Source organism: Paramacrobiotus metropolitanus, unplaced genomic scaffold (genome assembly GCF_019649055.1).
Source record: "Paramacrobiotus metropolitanus isolate TYO unplaced genomic scaffold, Prichtersi_v1.0 Parri_scaffold0000018, whole genome shotgun sequence".
In the NCBI taxonomy this organism is placed as follows: Eukaryota; Metazoa; Tardigrada; class Eutardigrada; order Parachela; family Macrobiotidae; genus Paramacrobiotus; species Paramacrobiotus metropolitanus.
The window spans coordinates 1,203,367-1,225,714 of NW_026570238.1; the positions used below are offsets into that span (position 1 = coordinate 1,203,367).

A 22,348-nucleotide genomic window follows, 5' to 3' on the forward strand; every position below is an offset into this window, starting at 1 on the left:
GTGGCTTATTCAATCACGAATTACTTTTGCTCGGCTTTAACTCGATACAGATAATCATCCGCAGTTGTACTCATTGCTGTTTTGCCGAATTTACAGTTTACGAATTAAATGTGCACGGGCGCCGTGCAACCATATGAATTATTGTTTTACAATTACATAATAATTATATGGTGGAATACATAGTGGGTGCTGGGTAACATATGTAAATTTTTAGTGTTTTTTAGAACACATCACACCATGTTGAATAGTCAGCAGTGGACATTCTAGATCTCCAAACCTAATGACTGCCTGCTGCTGATTTGTCTACTCAAAAGTGTACTAAACGAGAAAAATGAGCATTAATTTGTTTTTATTGATTGTTGTACTAGGAGAAGAACATTATCTATGCGTAAAATGGCTATTGCGAGCTAACGGTAAAGGGAGTAAATTGATGGGGCATCGCCGCATCGCTACGCTGCCGCTGATTTGGCAGTTATTTTTCTCTACCACTTATATTTACCTATCGTACGTTTTACGTGACAAATTTAATTAATCTGCAGCACGAATATCGAAGATTATATTTTGGGTTACACGCTTCAAAAATACTACAACGGCAACTTCTAAGCTGCCCCTAGTGGAGTGGGAGTGGGTTAATCCACCCGTACCACGATAAAACGAGGTTTGATGGTTCGTCGGTGATGTTACGAGTTAGCGAATTACCCAAAAGTCAGTTATGCAATTGCGAACATGTTAACCGATACCGGCGCGATTGTCAAAGTGCACAAACATTTTTAGTCAGCTGAAAAGTCTTTGGGGAAGAGCAAGGGCAAGGGCAAGAGCAAGAATGATTTCAGAACATTCAGACAATCTCAGAAGTCCAGAAAATCCACGTTAGAACTGGTCATTTTGTACAAGTACACATTCAGATGTTTCCGGTAGAACAAGCGCCAATGAGATGTACACAGATCTCATTTGTATGGCTACAATACAAGGCTTAGCGGCTTGAATGATAAATTTTTCGTTTAAGTTGCTGTATTTTGTAAAACGGGAAATTCTGTTTGTTCGAGAATCGCACAAATTTAAATTGATTCAAGTTTCAGAGTGCTTTCCATAAAATATTTTCCAAACCGATTTGGTACGTATTAGTAGCCGACCAGATTCAGAACGTACTCTAATGTTAGGCATATGTGGCTGACACTATAGAAAAGACTGCGCAATTAGAAAGACAAATACGTTTGAGAAACGAGCAGTCCAGTAGATGAGATTTATTCAAGCAGACCTTTGCACAACCAGGTACATTTTCATCAGTATATTTACAAATCAATAAGAAACCAATTGAGTAATATAACTGCCCAGACCTAAAAAATGGAAAAGCTGAAAAATAAAGCGTTCAGCGTGCGAGGCATTGCTTAAAGCTTCGTGAAAAAGTTTAAAACTTGAAAATGAATGCCTCTATATGATCGACGTTTACAATACAAGTGTATGAAATGGTAGTCGCAAGCGCAGCAACTGACCCAAATAAAGCCGTTATCCACTGTGAATAAAAACCCCAAAAAGGTCAAAAAGCCCATACATACAGAATTATATCTGACAAGTGAGTAATTCAACTATCGCCGTAATGGATGGTATCCAACACTTTGCCAATATCCCCATCGAAATTCTCCAACAATGCCCGGAGCAGATTTCCTTCGTTTTTGAAACCCATTTCCTCCATAGCCTGCAGGGCTATCTGAATCTGTTCACCTGCAACAATCAATCATTCAACCCCAGTCAAATCTTGAGAACAGTAAGTAAATCTACCAGTTTGTATAAACGTCCACTTCGCTTACTTGGGCTGGGTTCCTTGCACACCTCTTCCATGCTCTTTTCCAGAACAGCGGTATCCTGGGCCGAAACATATGACCAACCATTTTCGACTTCCGAATCCGAATCCAGGCAGGCGCTAGTAGATGGCGACGCCGTTCGCCGTGATTCCGCCACACTAATTGTCTGGGCCTCTTCGGACGCTGTATGCAATTGTGGATAGATACTTTCCACTGCTTTGCGCTCCTCCACTTTGGGCAACGCCTGTTCCACAACGCTCTCGTGCAGCACTTCGAGATGGTTGCCGCCAGTTGTGATCACTGTGTGACTAACTTCCTCTACAACGCTTTCCTGCTGGCTTTCCGCAAGTTCTCGGTTAGACTGATCCGGAATCGGCTCGGGTTCAGTCGGGATGGCGACAGGTGCAGATGCCTCGGGCACGACAGCAGGAATGGGAGTTGGCAGAAATCCTTTCAAAACTTTTTGCACCTAGAAAAGATTCGGCGAGATTCAATAACGTTATGAAGAATACGGTTAAGAATACTGTACACTTAAACTGAGACAATATCCACCGGTAAGCGCAAGGAAAGGACAAGCAGTAACTTACCTTTACAACGAAATCGCAATTACCTAACACGGGTTGCTTGCGTTCGCACAACCGATGTAGGTAGATATGTTTGTGTTATACTCTAACCAATTACTGCAGCTTTTTCAGTGCGTTGCAAGCGTTATTGTGGCATGGTCTTGCCACGTAGAGATACTATGTAAACCAGAAACTAATCCGCAGATTCTGTACTTCAACGAATGCTGTTACGAATCGAAATCAACCACAAACCACGGCTTCTTCCACTGCGACAAGTATGCACTTGTGACTTTTCCATCAAATGTTCGTCATGTGGTTAAAAAATATCTCTCTGATGGCGCCATGGGAAATAAAAGTTATATTTTTGATATAACAACAACACATGCTGGTAGCGAATAACTGTCCAACGTTAAACAGAAATTATTTTATGTGCGAAAATTATATCGAATAGGTCGTGAGAAAGTGTGAACAGTGAAGTCGTAATAACATTCTATAAAGCGTACTCGCACTCTCGGACTGTCATGAACTGAATGGACGGCCATAATTGCAAGTTCGTACATAATATGTTCGCTTGGGAATCTGCTCCAGTTAATAAACCCTAGTACAGTAGGTATGTTCTTTTAATGTTTAGACTTCAGCAACTACCAAATAATGTGAGTGCGCGTTTTTTATGTTAGAATATGGGGGAAAAACCTTCACACCAAATGTGAGTGCAAAAACCGTAGAACGAAATTCTACATGCAACACCTTTTTAACTGACTGTTATGCCATGAAGAAAACGGCGTGGTCAAAAGATGCTATGATCTTTAACTTTTAACTATAAAACTTTGGTGTGCATTATAACAAAAGTAAAGCCTATCGGTTTTGTTACCTGATTATGCACATCTTTTAGCAGACTTTCCAGGGGCTGATTAATGTTTACATCCAGCTCCACCGTGGGTCCTCCACCGCGTGACCAGACGGATCTGTTTGGCTTTTCCTCGCGCTCAGCGATGATCTCCATCGGAGAGATAAGCGTCATCGGCACAGATTTGGCCGCAGAGGGGTTCCCATAACCCGCATGGCGCAGCGCAAACAGTTTCTACCAAAATAAAAGCGCACATGACCCCTTGTGTGGTAATCAGTTCAATGGGTACGAGTAGTGAAAATTTAATATTGATCCATTCGGTGTGACACTGTGAGTCCATTTACCACAAAAACCAAGAAGTGACGTCGCCACAGTATTACAAGTAGCACAACGATCAATCGGTATGTGATCACACCAACTTTACGCTACTTACTCGCCAACCATGTCCAAGTGATTTCCGGATAGCAATGCTGTCATGCTCCTGATGAAGTCCTCTCGATTCACATTTCACACACAGATCGTAATCGTGACAAATAAGACACTGCAACAAAAAGCATAACTGATTTTAGGGGTAAAAAGCCTTTAAAAAAATTGCAGAGGGTGTAAATTTATCTCTCTAACGAAATAAGGAAAAACTATTCCTCAGTAAATAGAGGGACTACAATACTACAACGTAATTCAAAATTGCAAACGCAAAACAATATTTCAGGTGCAAACTACAAATTAACAAAACGGTGCTGAAACCCTTGACTTATGCAATGCAACGATTATTATTGCAAAGCATTCAAAACGTTCAGAAACACCATTCAAGCTGAATCGGTAAAACGCTTTGCCATGACATCATCGCTCGGCTAGAAAATATGAAGATCATACGAACAACACGTTACGAGGTGCTTTATAGGTTGCGAATGCCGCACGGCATTCTGTGCCCTTCGGCTCCAAGTTTGCTCATAATTACTTCAGCCACGTTAAATAAATCCGTTAATGAATTAATAACAAGACAATTCACGTAAGTAGTACGCAGACAGAAAATGTCTCCAATCATCTTTAACTTACAAAAACAATTATGCAATGGGCAAGCGGCTAGTAAAATAAAACTTCCAGCAAAAAAATTAAACCGGATAAAGTGGCAAATGGCACAAATCAAAAGGAAGCTGGGCAAAATCGCTACAGCCGACCACAGACTCTGTGCGGAAAACAGAACGAAGTCAATATGACTATTCTCTACTCTCCATAATTTTTTCCCGATTTAAGTCAGTTCCGACACATCAGAAGCCTTACTTTATAGCGTGTTCCCACAATCGGATGATCACATCCATCGCAAATGACGCCAATGTGATGCTCACCGACAGGACCGCTGATATTCTCGGTTTGTTCACTAGAATCTTTCCCTTTCACCTGGTTAACAGGTGCACTGGCTTCCACAAAAACCCGAACGAAGCCTCCATCCGAAGGCTTGGGATTCCAGTTGAGAATATCGATGCCCTGAGCAAAGACGGCCACTTCCAGTTCGTCCTGAGATTCTAAGGCAACGCGGTCACCTTCCAGATCTACCACATAAAAATACCCGTATTCAAAAATTTGTATTAAGTCCAGCTGTTCAATGGCATGCTAACCATTTTCTGCTTCTTACCTTTCCAAAACAGGTGAAATGCATCGTGACCCAGAACTTCCGAGATTTTCCAGCGCAGTTGCTGGTAGAGATTGCTGCAGCTCTCTACGGACAAATTGAAACGTCGAATGCTCTGCCCCTGGTCAAAATGAACTTTTACTGGCAGCAACATTTTATTTTTTTTCAGCTTTATCAAGTTTCTTTACAAAATGAATCACAATAATTCGGAACCAATAAATTTTATCGTTTTGAACTTTCGACTGCCCATGAAAACTGGAAACACAAACAAACTGGTCTCAGAGTGCTCCGCAAAGATCACATGCTCTGTCGCATGTTGCCAAGTAGGAGTCGAAGCGGTGTTCGACGCGAGAGCGATTCGGTACGGACTGGGGCAGTTAGTCGACTCACTAAGTAGTAAGTACTCACTGTATCTCATAGCTGACAAGACTCGATCACAGCGTCCACTGTACAAGAAGAAGGTTACTCTCCAGAGCTCTTAGCCTGGTAGAGGCATTACTTCGTTAATGCCACAATCTTATAGGGTAGTTTAAAAAAAGAAGTTAAATAACAGTAACAATGTAAAATAAAACAAATGTGTGGAAAGTTTGCAGCATCGCAATAAACAGAAGTTAACAGAAGAGAAGAAGTCACTGCCTCACTGAAAACAGTATGTTAGTTGGTTGATTGACGTAAGTACAGGTCGCCGTACATGATGTGTTTGGCTAGGTATGTACCTCATAACGGTCCTCATACTCATAATCCTACTACTAATTCAAAAATCATACTCATATTGGCGCTCATAATCATAATCATACTTTCGTCCTACCGGTCATCATACTTTTGTTCATAATCATAAGTCATACCTCTGCCATTACTCGTACTGCTCACTAGCGTGTCAAAAATATTACTAGTATATGCGATAAAAACCACGATAGCCTACTCAATCGTCCACTATCGTCCACTTGTAAAAATTATTTCATCCGAAATTGAAGAAAAAAATCACTTTATCAGAAAATGACTACACTACAAAATGAATTCAGTAAACTTAAACTGGATAATGAAAGCTAAGTGATAAAAAACTGAGAATACGGACTGAGTACGAAAACCTACCATTCTCCACTTTTGTCCATTTTTTAAACTGGTGTAAGTTGAAACGATACATCATACAAATATCTGAAAACCATGTACAGTAACTGGGCTCGCTACAATACACAGATTCCAGCCTTTATGTTAACGAAAGGTCGCGGTTAGCAACATCAAGCAAGAGAGGAAGCCGTAGAGTTAACACAGACTATTACTTACTATATTAAAATTAAGTACATTATTTATCAAGTAATATAATGCATTTACACTGGTATGAGTAGTGGCAAAGGTATGAGTTATGATTATGAACAAAAGTATGATGACCGGTAGGACAAAAGTATGATTATGATTATGAGAGCCGATATGAAAATGAAATAGGAGTAGGATTATGAGTATGAGGACCGTTATGAGTATTAGGTACATACCTAGCCGATGTGTTTACATAATTATATAGAAACTTTTGAATCAAAAAGTGGTTGAAAATTGAACGCGAAATTCGAAATTTAAAGTAATAATAAAAATATACATTGGACTTTACCGATATAATTATATGCCTATTGTTTTCCCATGTAATGGTTATAGATCATTCTGTTTTCTAGGAAAAATCTTGAAACGCATGAAAAAAATTTAGAGTCCTCGAGGTACGTCAGCAGATCCTCTTGAGAAATGTCAGAACGACCAGTTAGGTGAGTACTTAAATACTGAAAATGAGTAAATTATACAGTCTATAAAATTCAGTTTCATCATCATCGTCTTAGTAATTTTATTCACTACTGACTGTCCTAAACTGATGTTTGATCAGTAGCCGCTGCTGATTGAACTTGATTTGACTCGGACAGACAGCAACACGCTCAAAATTACTTAAGTAATTCTATGAAATTAACTTCCGCATAAGCTGAATTTTAAGTACTAAATAACGCCAATCCAGTTTCCCCCTGAAATCTCGGGAAAGAAGATCACACTAAATTGACATGATTTATATCTAATGGAGGATTGTAAGGGAACAGAAATACCAAAACGCCCTTCAGAACTACCTGCTCAACCGTTCTGACCGCTGGGCTTCATAAACCCTTGGACCATGCATGGAAACCGGAAAGTGACAGGGTACTTGCTAAACATTGACCAAGAATACTTCATAGTCAAAGACTCAAAGCTGCTAGTAACTGTAAGGATACAGCCAGAAACTGACAAAGTGCAAGCCGCAGATGATGTACGAGTAATTTACCATGACAGATCAGCACTGAAGTCCAGCGAGCAAACACGCGCAGTACCAGTAATGTGACCTCCTCACAATAATTATTAGTAAAAATTAACTCCTATACCAAATACACAGAATCTTGTAATATTACGGATTTTTCACACGAACAAAGCTGCAGTTTTGCGCAATTCAAAAAAGGCGTGTAGATACTTACGTAACAATTCGTGCAGTCGACAGTATGAAAGCAAACAACAAATTACAGTACGAGTACAGTACGCGTATATCATCCAGTACAGACTTCCAGTCACAAGAAGGAGATGTACTTAATTCAGCGCTTTTTCTATAAATTCATTTCATATATTATATCTAACTATATTATATTATATCTAACTTCATATAATTATTATATCTAAGTGTAAAAGCAGGAACTAAAAGATTTTGCTATCATTCTAATCGCGACCACCAGCAAGTCTTAATAGAGTACGTATTCAAAACTGGATGAACAAAAAAACTGGAGCTAACTTCACTATCTGGCATCTTCCAATTAGTGATGTTGGATGCATACTCAAGTATCTCTGTAACGTATCTGCCAGCAGATACAATAACAACATTTTTGGTAAGTGCGTCTTTCGTAAAAGATTTAAAATAGATTTCGTTGAATCTGTTTTAGTCGATAAGTTAGTTTCCAAAATGTAATAAGCGCGGTATTATCGGAAAGCTAGGAATAAATGTTTTAAAAGTCATACTGTTACTACACATACTTCGTATGATAATAATCAATTTTGTTTTACGAAAGTTTGTCAAAGTTTTATTATAAAACGGTTTTGGAACGGTTCAAAAGTTGTGAAGAATTTTTGCGCTTGTAATCTACAATGATATATAAATACAAGGTAGTGAAGGTACTAATCATAAAATTTATTGTTAGTATGTACTATGTAGTACCATACCGGCAGTTTTACATACGAATGTACAATACGTGCATGTACAGCGGAATTCTTTTAGCTTGGAATTGGTATATTTAGATATGGCTAAAAGTAGGAAAACCAAATCTTTGATCAGTTTTGCCCTATAATAATAAAGCCAAAATTGTGAGTTAGTGATGGTGTGCAGATATGGCAAATCGCCTGTTTCATACCAGTTAGTATCGCCTGTTTCATACCAGTTAGTATGTATAGAAATACTTACTGTGTATCTGTATTACATAATTATATGCTCGTTTAAAGCTGATGGCAGGACCAACTACAAGTATATATATATACAGTATATCCTGCTGATGGTGAAGTTATTGTTGTACGCGTAAGTTTGCCTTTATTGTGAGACCGCAACTTTGAAGGTCGCCGGGTCGACATTAAATCAAATGTGGAATCATCCATGATAATATTGGTTGTGCCGTGTGCGTAAATGTTGTCAGTAACTATGTGGTACAGCCTGTAATTGTAATGCATTCCATTTCGATGATGAATTCGCAACAATAAAAGCACATGCACTCTCGGACACTTCCGAAGGATTTAGGATAAATGCTAATTGAGAAACGTACATCAACTGCATACACCAAAATACATATGTAGCGCGTACTCAATTGAAGAAATTTGTTGAATGTCAGGGATCACACCAACATCCTGCACAAGCGTACGTTGTTCCTGTTTAGGGGACAAAACAGGATGGAGCGTCAGAAAACGGCTCTGTCATAGCTGCCAGCCGATAATTTGCTGTAGCATTTATTATACACAGATGAGCCGTTTTGACAGAGGACGTACGAGATTGGTTTGTAACCGTGTGTACAGCTATAGGTTCAATATAATGCTCGGGCGTATAAAAGGGCCATCGGCAGTTAAAGCCGAGCCAGTGGGATGATCAACCCAGTATTCGCGGCAAACCACTGTAGCGGGATCTGTTTTCCGTGTGCAGCGAGGAAAGCTATGAGATTATCCCACCAGATTATCCCGCCGGGATATGCTTATCACCTTCACTGACGCACGAAAGTTAATTTGTTTGCCCTAACCGGAACTTTGCCATTCTTATCGTTTATAGTCCGGAATATGTGTAAATTTGTCCAACACTTGTACCACAAACTTTCTCTTTGTAATGAATAATATCGCAGAACGCTACACCGCATAATAGAAAAATGTTCGGCAACAGGACAAGAGAACACCGGTTACTACGTTTTCGTCATCATTAACATGACCAGCTCCGCTGGAATTATTGCGGCTTTGCTAATAGTGCTCGTTCATGTTCGCAGTGACAAAGACCAGTTTGAAATTAAATCAAATGTGGAATCATCCATGATAATAAAATATTGTCAGTAACTCAGCCTGTACATTCCATTTCGATGATGAATTCGCAACCACATGCACTCTTCCGAAGGATTTAGGATAAATGCTAATTGAGAAACGTACATCAACTGCATACACCAAAATACATATGTAGCGCGTACTCAATTGAAGAAATTTGTTGAATGTCAGGGATCACACCAACATCCTGCACAAGCGTACGTTGTTCCTGTTTAGGGGACAAAACAGGATGGAGCGTCAGAAAACGGCTCTGTCATAGCTGCCAGCCGATAATTTGCTGTAGCATTTATTATACACAGATGAGCCGTTTTGACAGAGGACGTACGAGATTGGTTTGTAACCGTGTGTACAGCTATAGGTTCAATATAATGCTCGGGCGTATAAAAGGGCCATCGGCAGTTAAAGCCGAGCCAGTGGGATGATCAACCCAGTATTCGCGGCAAACCACTGTAGCGGGATCTGTTTTCCGTGTGCAGCGAGGAAAGCTATGAGATTATCCCACCAGATTATCCCGCCGGGATATGCTTATCACCTTCACTGACGCACGAAAGTTAATTTGTTTGCCCTAACCGGAACTTTGCCATTCTTATCGTTTATAGTCCGGAATATGTGTAAATTTGTCCAACACTTGTACCACAAACTTTCTCTTTGTAATGAATAATATCGCAGAACGCTACACCGCATAATAGAAAAATGTTCGGCAACAGGACAAGAGGTCCTTTATTAAAACGAAAGGAACACCGGTTACTACGTTTTCGTCATCATTAACATGACCAGCTCCGCTGGAATTATTGGCGCCGCAGTCGGATGCGGATCGGCTTTGCTAATAGTGCTAGCGTTCATTATATTTCGCCACAAACTTAAGAGAAATGAAACTTCCTGCTGGGGGTTGTTCCGCCGTTCAGCTGACAAAGACCAGTTTGGGGTAAGCATGAAAGTCAATTAATCGACGAAGTACAGTAATTCTACTCTACAAGTACATGTCGTAAAGCAACGCGCTATAAATTAAAGTGAGCTGTACTCGAAACGGGGATCCACATATTATTATGCTCGGATTAACAGTTTAGAAGGATCAGATACAACCTTCCAGTCGATACTTTAAAAAAAATTTTAGAGGATTTGTTGATTAAATGTAATTTTTTTCATTAGAATAAAGCTTACGTGGCATATCCAATTGATTAACTTTTATGCTACATCGTAAACAAGTGCGTACTTGTTGCATTCGCGGCACCGGCCCGATCAGCATGTCATGAACACCGCGTGACAATTGCTGGTTATGTGGTAGAAACTACAGGAGTGACAGTTGCTTCAACTAGGTGTGTCGGTAGGGCGTAGTTGCTGTTGCATAACGGCACACAAATTAGATTTTACGGAGACTTGTTTACTGAATTTTAAAGTTTGCTGGCTTTAGAGTAATCAAAGTGTACTGTCTTCCACGTTACAAAAATCCCCCACATCCACGTCATCGGCATGGAGCTCTTCTGTATCCAAAAAGAATCTCGGTCAGCTGAAGGCCACGCCAATTCAACCGGAAGCGTCCAGCGTCAGTAGCGGTTTTGGAACCGACGCACACTGCCTGACACCGAATCGTAGGTTTTGCAAATTTAATGCCGATTAGTATTACACGGTTACTCTTTTGATCTTTTCGGTAACGAATTATCATTTACTGATAAACGCTCATCGACTATCCGGCGTGCGCCGGTCGCTTCTACTTTGTATTAAAATTTCGATTGATTCAAAATTAATGAGAGCGCATTTTGCAGTACATCAAGATGCCGTATAGATAAGTAGAAAACCATACCTGCTAAATTTAGTAGCCACTAACAAGATCATGGACCTGAGAAAATCACAGACTTTATCAGGTTGTCAGGGCGGGCTTATGATTCAGCCCTTCTGTCATTGGTTGGTTTTGGGTTTTTTCCTGTCTGGGCATTTGCATGCTTTCTCACGGCCTGCAGCACAGCTGTGCTGGCTGCAGGATCCGTTATCTTGGCAGTTGGTTTTGGCTCGCGCGCAAAGCGCGGTGTGTGTTAGATTTCGGCATTAAAGCCTTCATCCGGGTTTGCTTTGTTCCGCCGTCGATGGTCGGTGCGCGCCTAGCCAGCGCCACTTGACATGGTAGCAGATCGTGGTTACGATCGTGTGTTACACAGCGGGCTTGCCCCGCTCACGGGCCACCTCTGAGCTGTGGACCAGATCGCGTCCTGTGCCACCCCCCGGGTACGGAGCTCACCCGCTCCTCCGGATTTCCCGTCAGTCGCCGGAGCTGTGCCGTCACTCCCGCAGAACGCGGAGGAAACTGCCTCTCCCAGAAGGGGATGGAGATGTCGCCAAGCCAGAAGTGCAGCGATGGACGGACAAACCCACAGCCACACCGTACCGATGACGGATGCCGACGGTGGACGCAACCCGGACCAGCAGGAAACCTGCGGACCCTTCACCACCACCAACAGCCATGCCAACCCCGATCCCCACGGCCGGATCGACCACCATCACGCACGCCGAGAAATTTCCCCCAACAAAACCCTGCCCGTCCTACCTGGGACAACCTTTCCCGCGGCGGAGCAGCTGATTTTCCCTACCCGGAGCAGCGTATTTTTTGTGTTTGCAGGGTCATGGCCGTACCTGTGCCCCAAACCCTGCGCGATTTTCCCAGACCGTGACCTTTTTCCAGACGGATAAAATGCGGAATCTACCGATTTCCGCATCCGACCCTGGATTCTGGCGCGACAGTGCGTTGACCCAAGCACTGGACCGCCCGTGGCCGAACCCGAGCCAAACCGACCCAGAACCATTCCTAAACCGAACCAGATCCGAGCCGACCAAACCGGGACCGAGCCGGACCAAACCTGACCGAACTGGATCCCATACCGGACCACGTGAGCCGACCGAACTGGAACCGAGCCACCCGGTAGTACAGTCTATTAGACACAGTACAGGGACCGTACCGGTCCCTGTATCCACTGTTCTTTTACGGCGCATCACGCCATTTACCTGCACTTCGCAGGAGCTCAGTGTTAGACCGTACAGGGATGTCAGGGCGGGCTTATGATTCAGCCCTTCTGTCATTGGTTGGTTTTGGGTTTTTTCCTGTCTGGGCATTTGCATGCTTTCTCACGGCCTGCAGCACAGCTGTGCTGGCTGCAGGATCCGTTATCTTGGCAGTTGGTTTTTTGGCTCGCGCGCAAAGCGCGGTGTGTGTTAGATTTCGGCATTAAAGCCTTCATCCGGGTTTGCTTTGTTCCGCCGTCGATGGTCGGTGCGCGCCTAGCCAGCGCCACTTGACAAGGTCGATAACTAAGTTGCATTATTATTCGACAACGTACAAGTATTTGAACCTTTTACAAAAACTGCCGTGTGTCTGCAATGGCCTCGCTAGTATACGCGGAGTACTTAAGTTGTAAACTGTCGGCTTATAAGCGTTAATTTAAATGAAAACATTATGAGCTAGGAGGGAGCCGTAAAATCATATGCTATCAAGATTATTTTTTTTTGTTTTGAGCATGATTTATATTGTATAGGTAAACAGCACTTACAGTACAGTGTACAAATACTTGTTGCAGAGTTTTTATCTTTTCTGTATTGTTACAATTTGCACTTCCCCTGTTTCCTAAATTTTTGTTTGGAGCATTAATTTAAACAAACGATACAATATCTACTCGAAGTCTCGAACACATTAGAAAAGTAAGTCTTGACGATTCGAATAGCTGTAAAAGCTTCGGTTTTCCGTGTACTTTGATCATGAAATTACAAAATGTAGTCAAATTAACTGAGAAATCTGGAGCATTCATATCAAATATCACAATTAAGGGTTTACGCGGAACAAGATATTTAAGCGAGTAAGTGGGGTGAAAGCACCTAAACCATACGTGAGCGCAGAATAAAGCCGGACCGATCCTTGATTTTTTTCTTTGCGTGGCCTGATTTAGATTGCCTGTATTGTGGCTGTTTCATGATCCACTAAATAGGCGGTAATATTTCGGTCTTGCGCGTGGGAATACCTAATTCCAGTGTTTACGTAATGGCACGTCCTTGCAGCTGGTGTAATCCTGATTGAACTGCAGCTGGAATAGGCACAGTCCAGGTTGTTTCCCTTAAAGTCACATTGAATTTACTGAATTTTTCAATTTGTACTGACCGTACATATGAAACCTTAGTTAGCGTATCTATGTCATATGGAGTATATTGAATTTTAAACCAAAAACGCTTCGACCATGAATTTGTATAACCGAAAACTGTATTTGTTAGGATTTACACAGCAGGGGCATTTTAGCTAAATGGCGATGAGTCGACCGATTTCTATCTTCTATTGTTGTTGCAGAAAAATTATTCCCGCTTGATTACAACCGGAAACTATCTTGCTCCACGGGGTACTCTTCCCATTCAAGCGACACCAACCGCAGCTCCAACGAAAATCCTCTAGAGATAAAACTGCATTACCGCATGTACTATGATCTCGATAATGCCCAGCTCATACTGCATATTCTGGAAGGTACGTCGTGCTGAAAGTTTTTGTGCTCGTTGAAAGAATTTTATTTTAACAATTGTCGCAATATCAGTAATAAATTCAAGAATTTGACGATATACCGTAAATGAAAACTTCGTATGATTGGTTGGGTTCGTTGGCGTTTATAACTCGTAATAATCACGAGGATGTACAACCGGTAGCCAGATTTTTGTACAATGCATACAGCTGTGCCGTAGTTGGCCAATTTCATCATCAGATTTCGATCATCTGCAATCTGGATTGTAAAAGTCTTCCTTGTAACCTATTCCGTAAAAGTTTCAAATTGCACAGTTACGCCGTTGTCAGGTATCCCTGATATTTTAACGTTGCTTAATTTTTATAGCCCTATCGTCACGATGCTGAGTAAAAGTGATTGCAAACGTAAAACTCTGGTATAAACTTTAAGCTAGATGTTATTTTATTGGACTGTTGTCTGCATATATATGGACGCAATCCAGGTCATTATTTATCACAACGTACGTTGTATAGTTCTACAACCTTTATGGAATCCAGTCTAGCACAAACCTGATGCATCACCCTCAACCTAATAGTGTATATATTTTAGCGCAATTTTGCAAGAAAACTGCCGATGGAGAATCTGTGTGTTCATCCCCCGAGCGACAAAAATATCGTGATACGTACGTGACCTTTCATCTATCCACGTCAAACGGCGATCGACGATTTGGTCAAACGAAAATTGCTCGCGTCAATGCAACAGCAGTGACTAATTATGGGGAAATTTTCGCTCTACAAGCCAATTTTGAAACCTTAAGGGTAATTTCCTTAAATTTCAAGACATTTCGCTCACACATCACGCCCACTTCCCGGCATACATAGAACAGTGTGGGTGTCTTGTGGGAGAAAATGAATTAGGCTGCGTGCGCGCGGCAAAGGATCGTATCGCGAAGTGAACACCCAACATGTTAATATTGTGGTCATACAAATCTAGCTAAATAGTTTTCGGATGGTAATCCAAGACAGTTAACGAGTGTGTCGTTGTCTTGTTGCTATCTCATTTGATCTTCTTCTTGTGTATTCCCGCAGGACCAGCGGATTCATTTTGACGTGTTATTTTACAACAATTTCTCCAGACCACAATCTCTTGGGAGCCTCTCGGTCCCGCTGCAGGCTCACCCATTAGATAACACTGATGTATGGATTGATCTGAGCTCATCCTCGTCACCGGTGGAACACAATACCAAAGACTCTATAAGTGGGCCACGACCAGAAATTCTGGTGTTCTTGAGCTTCCATATTCCACGTGATGAACTGCAAGTAGACATTATTAAAGCTAAAAACCTTGCCGGATTATTCCCAGTTTTCAGTCAGGAAGACTCAGGTAATTTATTCAATTTTTATGCCATGCTATGCAGTTTGTATTAACTCGTAAGTTGCTTCAGGGCAAGAGTAGAGAATAATGGATTTAGTGTTAAGAACAGCCGAGATCATATTATATATTGCTATGAAACTACGAGTAAACACGAACATACTCTGTATATGTAATGTTCAACTCAAAGGAAACTGTTATTTTTTTGCAGAACTATACCTGAAGGTATGCTTAATTCTCGGCGATGTCAAAAACAAGCAGCGATCTAGCTCCAGGGATTTCTCGCAGTCGGCTAATTCGACTATAGCATGGAACGAGTCCTTTGCCTTCCCCGTCACATATGCCCAATTGGATCACTGTGTACTGCTTATTTACATCATACAACGCACCAAAGCCAAGAAAGAGAAGATTGCCGGAAAGTGTACAGTGGGACCATTCGGTGGTTCTGCAAATGCCGGATACTTGCAGTGGCAGCAACAGGCAAATTCCCAAATTATACGCAGTATCGCAATGTGGCATCCTGTCCATCGGTATCACGACGGGAAGGATCGATGATTATGTGGAAAATAAACTCAATCTGTATCTAACGAATTTAACTGACTTGTGAGGGAGGTAAACAATATGAGGATGTTGAGCGGTCTGTAGTGTTCATGAGCTAATCTTAAACTCTGGAAAGTAGTCACCCTTTCCTAATTTCGGCATTTCCTATAATATTATTATGCCAGCGATATCCATTACCTTTAACCTCGAAGAAACTTAAGCTGTATCAGAGTCGAACCTTGTTGTAATATGATATTCAGGTCCTTATATAATTAGCAGCGTTGAACTGCACTTTAGCATACTTATGCATCTAGATCTGCTCCATCGACATAAAGGCAGGCTCGAGTTGTTGATCTTTTTTTATTCCAGATGAAGTTTTTTAACTTATTTGTCACGGTAAAATACTATTCCATGTGTGCAGTTTGAATAATAGATGACCTTTCTAATATTTTATTCACAGTATAATCTTAAAGTCAAATTTACTCTTCGTCGCTAACTTAAAGTTGCTGAATTATACTCTCTTCAGTGTGACAAAAGCCAGAGTAGCTACCAAGTAGGGACAAACTTTACTCCCGATAAATTAAACGCATATGTATTCTCAGAAAACGAAAAAACCTAAACTCCATACAGTCGTCCAGTTCACAAACAGCATAATATCGTATTGTATGTTAATACTTTACGTATATATTTGTACTTTTCTACAAATATTCGTACCAAAAAACGACACCGCATTGCATAACCTTGGGATCTACGTCGCAGTTGCATGAAAATGCTTATGTGCCGGTGGTTACGAAGGATATTTCATCAGTTTCTGCAGACTCAGGCTGTAGCTCCATCCATCCATTCTCCAAGGTTGCTGAAGCCATAAGTTCGTCTTGTGACATTCCACTCAATCCTTTCATCATAGTTAGACGATTTAAATCATCTAACATAATATCATTTGAAACATCCGAAACAATCTCAGAATTTTGTCGTAAATTAGAGTCCATGCTGTCCCGTTCAACTCTCTTGAGAGTATCTAATAAAATTCTAAGATGCGGTGGGAAATAACCCCCGTACCCTGAACCATGCGAAAATAATGGGATGTCCCCGTTAACTCCCTTCTCGGGTGGAAGTCTTTGCATATTTCTGCCCACTGAACCATTGTTCCTATCGCAGTGACCTTTCGTCGGAGCACTTGCATCATAACGCTTTGCAAGCAATCTCTGCAAGAAATGTGAATAGATCAGTACGAGTATGTATGTTGTAGTGCTTGCACAAAAACAACCATAATTGTGCTACACTCAATTTTCGAGGAATAAACACAAGCATTGTTCCTAGGATCGATATAAACTCCAAGTATTTCTTCCATAAAAGATTTAATAATTAGTTTAAATCGCGGTTGCAAATAGCCGATTTTTATTACCTTCAAACCTTTAGTTTCCGGATTGCAAATAAGCAGCACATCATGCATGCTGTGAATTCCTGAGTGATAACATGCTAAACACAAATAATAATCCGCGCATTCCAAGCATTTCCAACGATTGCCGGAAATCTCCTTATTACACGCGTCACAAACTGCGTCATGTAGGTATATGGAGGCACTTGTACCACGGTTAGCATTTGTTTCTGCCGGTTTATTCCTAATATAGATGCGTAAAAGGTCGTGCGGCGGGCAAGACGCACAAGCTTCAACGAATTCATCCTCCGAACAGCAAACAATAAGGTCTCCCTCAGAATCTGCATGACAAAATTAACTGGAGTATTATATACTGTACAATCCAGCTATTTAAATAGAAAATAAACAATCTACAGTTAATGATAACAATAGAATCATTGCAGTTAAACAGTCTAAGGCGTGTCATAAATATTTTCGCGTCTGCGAATCAAACAACATATGTATTCTCACCTTTCCAGAATACCCGAAAGTTTTCTCTGTTTAGCAGCAGACAGATGCGGTTTCGGAGAATTTCAAAGTTTGCTGTAGAGCTTAACGTGAGACGCCGAATCTCCCCGTCCGGGTCCACGTACAATTTAATTTTTCTTCCATAGTCCAAAGCCATGTGGATTTGAGATTTTCCCCGTCTATACTATAAGTACATTAAATAATGGTAAGATATTAGTACCAGGCGAACAATTTCAGATTCGCGAACGAAACTGGCGTAACAGGCAAGGCACAGAGCAAGTTACGTTCTATGTCAGGTGATGCAGTTGATAACTTCGTATCCATCACGATTTTATTTACATACATACTTCTATTAAATGAAGGTTGGTGGCATTATGGCACATGTATTTTGGAATAGATTGTGAATTTGTGGGCAGGTCGTTCGTACAATCAATACACAGGAAAATGCATGGTACCGGTTTTGTATTTTATTAGAAACGATTACATTATGCAGTTCTACTAGCCACGACGATGATCATTATGCAATTTATAAATAAAAACTGCTTTTGAATACCATGCCAAAATTAATACAAGCACGTGTGTATAATGATACTGCGCAATTTCTAGTCTTGAATGTGCCCACGAAGCAAACCAATTGTCAGCTTACTTTCATGTTCTTGTTGACAACACCGAGAAAGTAAAATTAAAAGAAGTTAGGAGAAATGCCGACGAAGTACGAATACTTCGCATGTGCTTATAGTCTACATGTAAGTACTCGTATAGTAATACTGGAGCGATCGAACGACATTTTAGTTAATATTTACAAATAAAACTGTTTCCTGTCGAGTCCCAGAATGGTGGCCTGCCGATCATTGTGATTAGTGATTACCATGCTAAATAACTGTGCCGTCTGTACGTATTTTCGGTTATCATATAAATATAGATATACCGTCACTTTAATTCTTCACATGGTTTTATACAAGGCCTGGACTGGAATACTTACTGTTTTTCGAATTACTTGACGATATACAAGTATTCTTGATCTTGTTTCTATCGGTATTGATTTGTCTGTAGAAGTATCCATATACTATCCGTAAGTATAATAATTCCAGGCCTATTTTGAAAACGTTTCTCCAATTAAAGCCTCTGCAGCCAACTTCCATTAACGCATATCTCTAAAACTGTCTTCAACTCTTCATAATAATTAATATGCTACCGTGTACATAAGTAGTACTGTAGTAGTACATATGTCTATATGTTAAACATAACAAAATACATATACACGGTGTTGTTTAATAATCACCAATATACTCGCAAGCCCGAGTAAAACAGCTTGTAGGAAAAACGTTAGTTTAACGTGTAACTACCGTTAGGTGAACGGATGTGTGTCAATTTTAGCCGTCTCCTAACGTTTAACTAACGTTTTTTTTGCAAGTTGTTTTACTGGGGAAGGGATGTTAAATGCCGAACATAGCCATGCGAACATATCTGTAATTATAATAATAGTTACCATATTCATCTACAGATAATATGCAAATGTAAGATTATTTAGCTAGCCCTATCAAATCTTGAGCATATTCCTACATTGCCAAACATGACTGCAAACATGTAGTGGACGGCGGTCAAAACCGCGCGCGATCCGCCCCAGAGTCCAGACTCCCTCTCCCAGGCGCACCTATCAATGCATAAATGCACAAGTGGACCTGGAAGCTTTATTTTTACGCATTCACAAAAAAAAGCGCGAAATTTCCACTAGGCGACCGATTCCCGACCGGTGCTTGCCTCAAACTGCATATATTCAATCGTCAATAATGCAAGTTGGACCCTTTGCATCATTTTATGAGCGTGAATCATGTTTGACGCAAACGGCTGCACCTCACACTCGGAAATGCAGTCGCAAAGACCAAGGTGTACTCTACGCCTCTTGGTCACCGTACGATACATACATACAGTAAGTACTAGTAAGTACTTATACCCTTTAATAAATCTGTCTGGCTTGTTGTTGGCGCCCTGCCAACATCCGCTTTTACAGAGTGATTTCGTAATAATTTATTTTGCTGATTGTGAGCGTCGACGCAGCTACTGCTTGATGCACGAAACACTTTACTTTTAATAATAACGCTGACAAGGATATTATAAAATGGCTGCCTGAAGATTCTTCAGTCTTTCTTGGTAAACGTGTGTAATTGTCGAACCTGCAAGAAAGATTAACGTTTTCAAAAATTCGGGTGCCATTTTAGACAACGTAGTTTTCTTGTTTAAGTTCCCGAGTAGAGCCCGATGAACCAGTCAGATTTCCGTCAATCTGCGACTGTTAGTATCCCAGCTCCGTGTCGTTTACGAAAATGTCATCAGAAGATTCCTTAGCCAATAAGCAGGTCTTTGTTTGTGGCCTGCTACACAACAAAACCTGCTTCTGCGAAAAATGCAGATCATCAGGAGCCTGCACGGAATCACTGCCAGATTCGCTGCGCGATCTGATCCTTCATAAATTCTACGAGCAAGTCAGGTACTATTCATCTCTCTGTTTCAAGGTCTGCGCAGTATTGATGCAATACTTCTCACTGGAACTGTTTAGAAATGATCGACTTGAAAAACTCGGAACATATGCGCAAGATTTTGGAGATAATAAGATTGTTCGCAAAGGAGCCGACATCGTCTATCTGCGTAGCGTGGTACGTTGAGTGTAAAGCTTCCTGAATTGCTGCATAATTATTTTATATATATACCGATAGGTGTAGAGTACTGTACATAAATATTTATTTACGTAAGGTAAAAACGAAGAGTTTACTAGTAATTATTCCATACGGTAACTTAAATTAAAGAAACTTGTGCATGTATAAATGCACCCTTAGTCCCTTACTTACTGAAATAAACTGCCATTTACAGGAATGGCAGTTTATTTATTTACGCTTATGCCCTATGCCTGTGGCATCGCATTGCACATTACTACTTGTTCCAGTTTTCCACCGTGTTTTTACAATACGCTTTAGAGTATCACGGTGGAAAACTAGCAATTGTAACCAAATGTGACCAATATTTTTTACTTTTAAAATTGTGTAAATTATTTAAATACCACGGCATATGTGAAAGCAACAATAAGTAAACTTTTGGATTTCAGAATCATATGGTTATTCAGCATCCCTTAAATATTAAAAAATCAAATTAAATGTTAAAACTCGCTTAGATAAATTTCCATTCTCTTGATTTTTCATCCTACCCGTGAAACAGGCATTTGGTTTAATTTCATAATTTTTCGTTAGTCTTTCAAGATTAAATCGTAAACGTTAGTATTATAATAAGCAGAACTTAATATTGAAGTTATTCCTTCCAAACTTAATACCAAAGCAGTAGTGTCTGGTTAATCCGTTAATGCCGTAACAATTATGAATCGAAATAAAGACGATTGCAGCCATAATTAGCAGAATGCAGTAATACAGCAACGGGATGGTGTACGCTTACACACAGTCAGAATTTTTTTCTGAATGGGCGCAGTTAATTTTATCGACTTTCCCATCCGAATGTCGATAAGGCATAACCTTTGGAACGGTGCCGGATTGTGAACTTGGATGATGTAAATCATGCATAATACCATAATAATAAATTATTATGATGTTATCTGGTTCACGTTTAGTACCTTGTCGACGACATGCCAATTTGGCGTTTAAAACAGAGATAGATACCTCGTGCGTTGCTTTCCAAGTATTGCCAAATTGCCTAATAAGTGGAAAAGCTGGAAAATACCTTTAAGGGTACACGATCGTGTGTTTGAGCGTTTATTGATTGCAATTATGTAATGATTTCACGTGCTGGTCAGGCTGTGGTGTAACCGTGCTTGATAGCTTACTTTTCTCTTTTGCAGATCGTGCACGGCATAGAATTTTCCGTGGCTTACAAATTGCTACCTTTCCCCATGCCTAATGGGCGGAGTACGTCGGAGAACATACCAAGTCCCCGTTGTCGGACCAGCGGTGGCGAAAGCCCCCTGAACCAGGTTGAAGTTCGTTTGACACGCCGGATGTCGCAAGGATAGCATCGGACAAGCTAAGCGTTCCCTGGCATCAATGGTTGTTAAGTTTTTTTGGCAGTAAATTATTTCCGGCCGTGGTTTTCATTCGTCCTACCTTGTCAGCAACTGTTGTGCTGGCCTATCTCCCTATGCAACAGACCAAATGTTTTTATGACCACAACCAGGTTTTTAGATGTACCGTAACTACGCTGATTGATTCGACTTTTGTTAAGTTGCGAAGAGATATTAACAACATCATCCGTATCGTAATCTGCATTTTCCTGAAATGCGTATATTATTTTCAGTGTAGTGCTCATGAAAATGTACTAAATACGACTTAAAACTATTTTCGTGGAACCTTAACTCGTATTGTCGCTATTTGTATTGGGGTTTTTGTACTCGTAGAACGGAGCCAGCGCTTGCGAATGTTCTTAAACTTTCAGGATTACTACAGAAAGGAAAAGAGTAAAGCTACAGGGAACATTGTTTTGAATGGCAGCGAAGAGGATACCCAAGTGGTATGATCCAGCCGGTGAGCAACTTTGCAGAAATTGCTGCTCGAGGGCCCGGGGTATTACGTTATCGAAGCGACCAATTAGATAATTATTAATAAGATAAACAGTTTAAAATCAGATAAATATTAATAAATGTATTTTGCCGCAACACGGGTGAAACCTGTCACCAGTTACCGTCACTGCAGCTCAT

At 40.7% G+C, this 22,348-nt stretch overlaps 3 protein-coding genes and 1 long non-coding RNA gene across 6 annotated transcripts; 1 reads left to right on the forward strand and 3 right to left on the reverse strand.

Annotated features, from left to right (window-relative positions):
* Positions 1-1,229: 1,229 nt before the first annotated feature.
* LOC129585700 (sequestosome-1-like) lies at positions 1,230-5,123 on the reverse strand. 2 transcript variants are annotated; one of them, XM_055478491.1, is made up of 6 exons: positions 4,846-5,122; positions 4,494-4,762; positions 3,646-3,753; positions 3,237-3,446; positions 1,809-2,271; positions 1,230-1,722 (listed from the first exon to the last, which is right to left on the reverse strand). In XM_055478491.1, exons 1-6 carry the CDS (start codon positions 4,994-4,996, stop codon positions 1,583-1,585), a joined length of 1,341 nt encoding a protein of 446 aa, XP_055334466.1. In that variant the 5' UTR covers positions 4,997-5,122; the 3' UTR covers positions 1,230-1,582. The 2 variants fall into 2 exon arrangements, with proteins under 2 accessions (XP_055334466.1, XP_055334467.1); XM_055478492.1 differs by having other exon boundaries at positions 1,572-1,722; positions 1,780-2,271; positions 4,846-5,123.
* Positions 5,124-9,801: 4,678 nt separating this feature from the next.
* LOC129585787 (synaptotagmin-7-like) lies at positions 9,802-16,123 on the forward strand. Its single transcript, XM_055478635.1, has 6 exons — positions 9,802-10,321; positions 10,808-10,985; positions 13,718-13,888; positions 14,469-14,677; positions 14,948-15,242; positions 15,442-16,123. The coding sequence occupies exons 1-6, from the start codon at positions 10,166-10,168 to the stop codon at positions 15,783-15,785; spliced, it is 1,353 nt and encodes a 450-aa protein (XP_055334610.1). The 5' UTR covers positions 9,802-10,165; the 3' UTR covers positions 15,786-16,123.
* Positions 13,005-14,146, reverse strand: LOC129585789 (uncharacterized). Its single transcript, XR_008690063.1, has 3 exons — positions 13,984-14,146; positions 13,652-13,815; positions 13,005-13,489 (listed from the first exon to the last, which is right to left on the reverse strand). It is a non-coding gene; the product is annotated as an uncharacterized LOC129585789 (long non-coding RNA).
* Positions 16,124-16,319: 196 nt separating the features above from the next.
* Positions 16,320-18,131, reverse strand: LOC129585788 (sequestosome-1-like). 2 transcript variants are annotated; one of them, XM_055478637.1, is made up of 5 exons: positions 18,003-18,128; positions 17,659-17,839; positions 17,176-17,489; positions 16,830-16,975; positions 16,320-16,695 (listed from the first exon to the last, which is right to left on the reverse strand). In XM_055478637.1, the coding sequence occupies exons 1-5, from the start codon at positions 18,036-18,038 to the stop codon at positions 16,692-16,694; spliced, it is 681 nt and encodes a 226-aa protein (XP_055334612.1). In that variant the 5' UTR covers positions 18,039-18,128; the 3' UTR covers positions 16,320-16,691. The 2 variants fall into 2 exon arrangements, with proteins under 2 accessions (XP_055334612.1, XP_055334611.1); XM_055478636.1 differs by having other exon boundaries at positions 16,320-16,975; positions 18,003-18,131.
* Between the last annotated feature and the right edge of the window lie 4,217 nt (positions 18,132-22,348).

What these genes read in the sequence shown, in the direction of transcription:
- LOC129585700 (XM_055478491.1), bottom strand. Translation starts at nt 4,996, where the DNA reads ATGTTGCTGCCAGTAAAAGTTCATTTTGACCAGGGGCAGAGCATTCGA. An exon ending in TTGTGGGAACACGCTATAAA is followed by an intron (nt 3,754 to 4,493) that starts GTAAGGCTTCTG and finishes TTTTTGTTGCAG; the next exon opens with TGTCTTATTTGTCACGATTA. An exon ending in CACTTGGACATGGTTGGCGA is followed by an intron (nt 3,447 to 3,645) that starts GTAAGTAGCGTA and finishes TTATTTTGGTAG; the next exon opens with AAACTGTTTGCGCTGCGCCA.
- LOC129585788 (XM_055478636.1), bottom strand. Translation starts at nt 18,038, where the DNA reads ATGTGCCATAATGCCACCAACCTTCATTTAATAGAA. An exon ending in CCAACCTTCATTTAATAGAA is followed by an intron (nt 17,840 to 18,002) that starts GTATGTATGTAA and finishes ATGTACTTATAG; the next exon opens with TATAGACGGGGAAAATCTCA. An exon ending in CTTTCGGGTATTCTGGAAAG is followed by an intron (nt 17,490 to 17,658) that starts GTGAGAATACAT and finishes TTTGTCATGCAG; the next exon opens with ATTCTGAGGGAGACCTTATT.
- LOC129585787 (XM_055478635.1), top strand. Translation starts at nt 10,166, where the DNA reads ATGACCAGCTCCGCTGGAATTATTGGCGCCGCAGTCGGATGCGGATCG. An exon ending in ACACTGCCTGACACCGAATC is followed by an intron (nt 10,986 to 13,717) that starts GTAGGTTTTGCA and finishes TTGTTGTTGCAG; the next exon opens with AAAAATTATTCCCGCTTGAT. An exon ending in CATACTGCATATTCTGGAAG is followed by an intron (nt 13,889 to 14,468) that starts GTACGTCGTGCT and finishes TATATATTTTAG; the next exon opens with CGCAATTTTGCAAGAAAACT.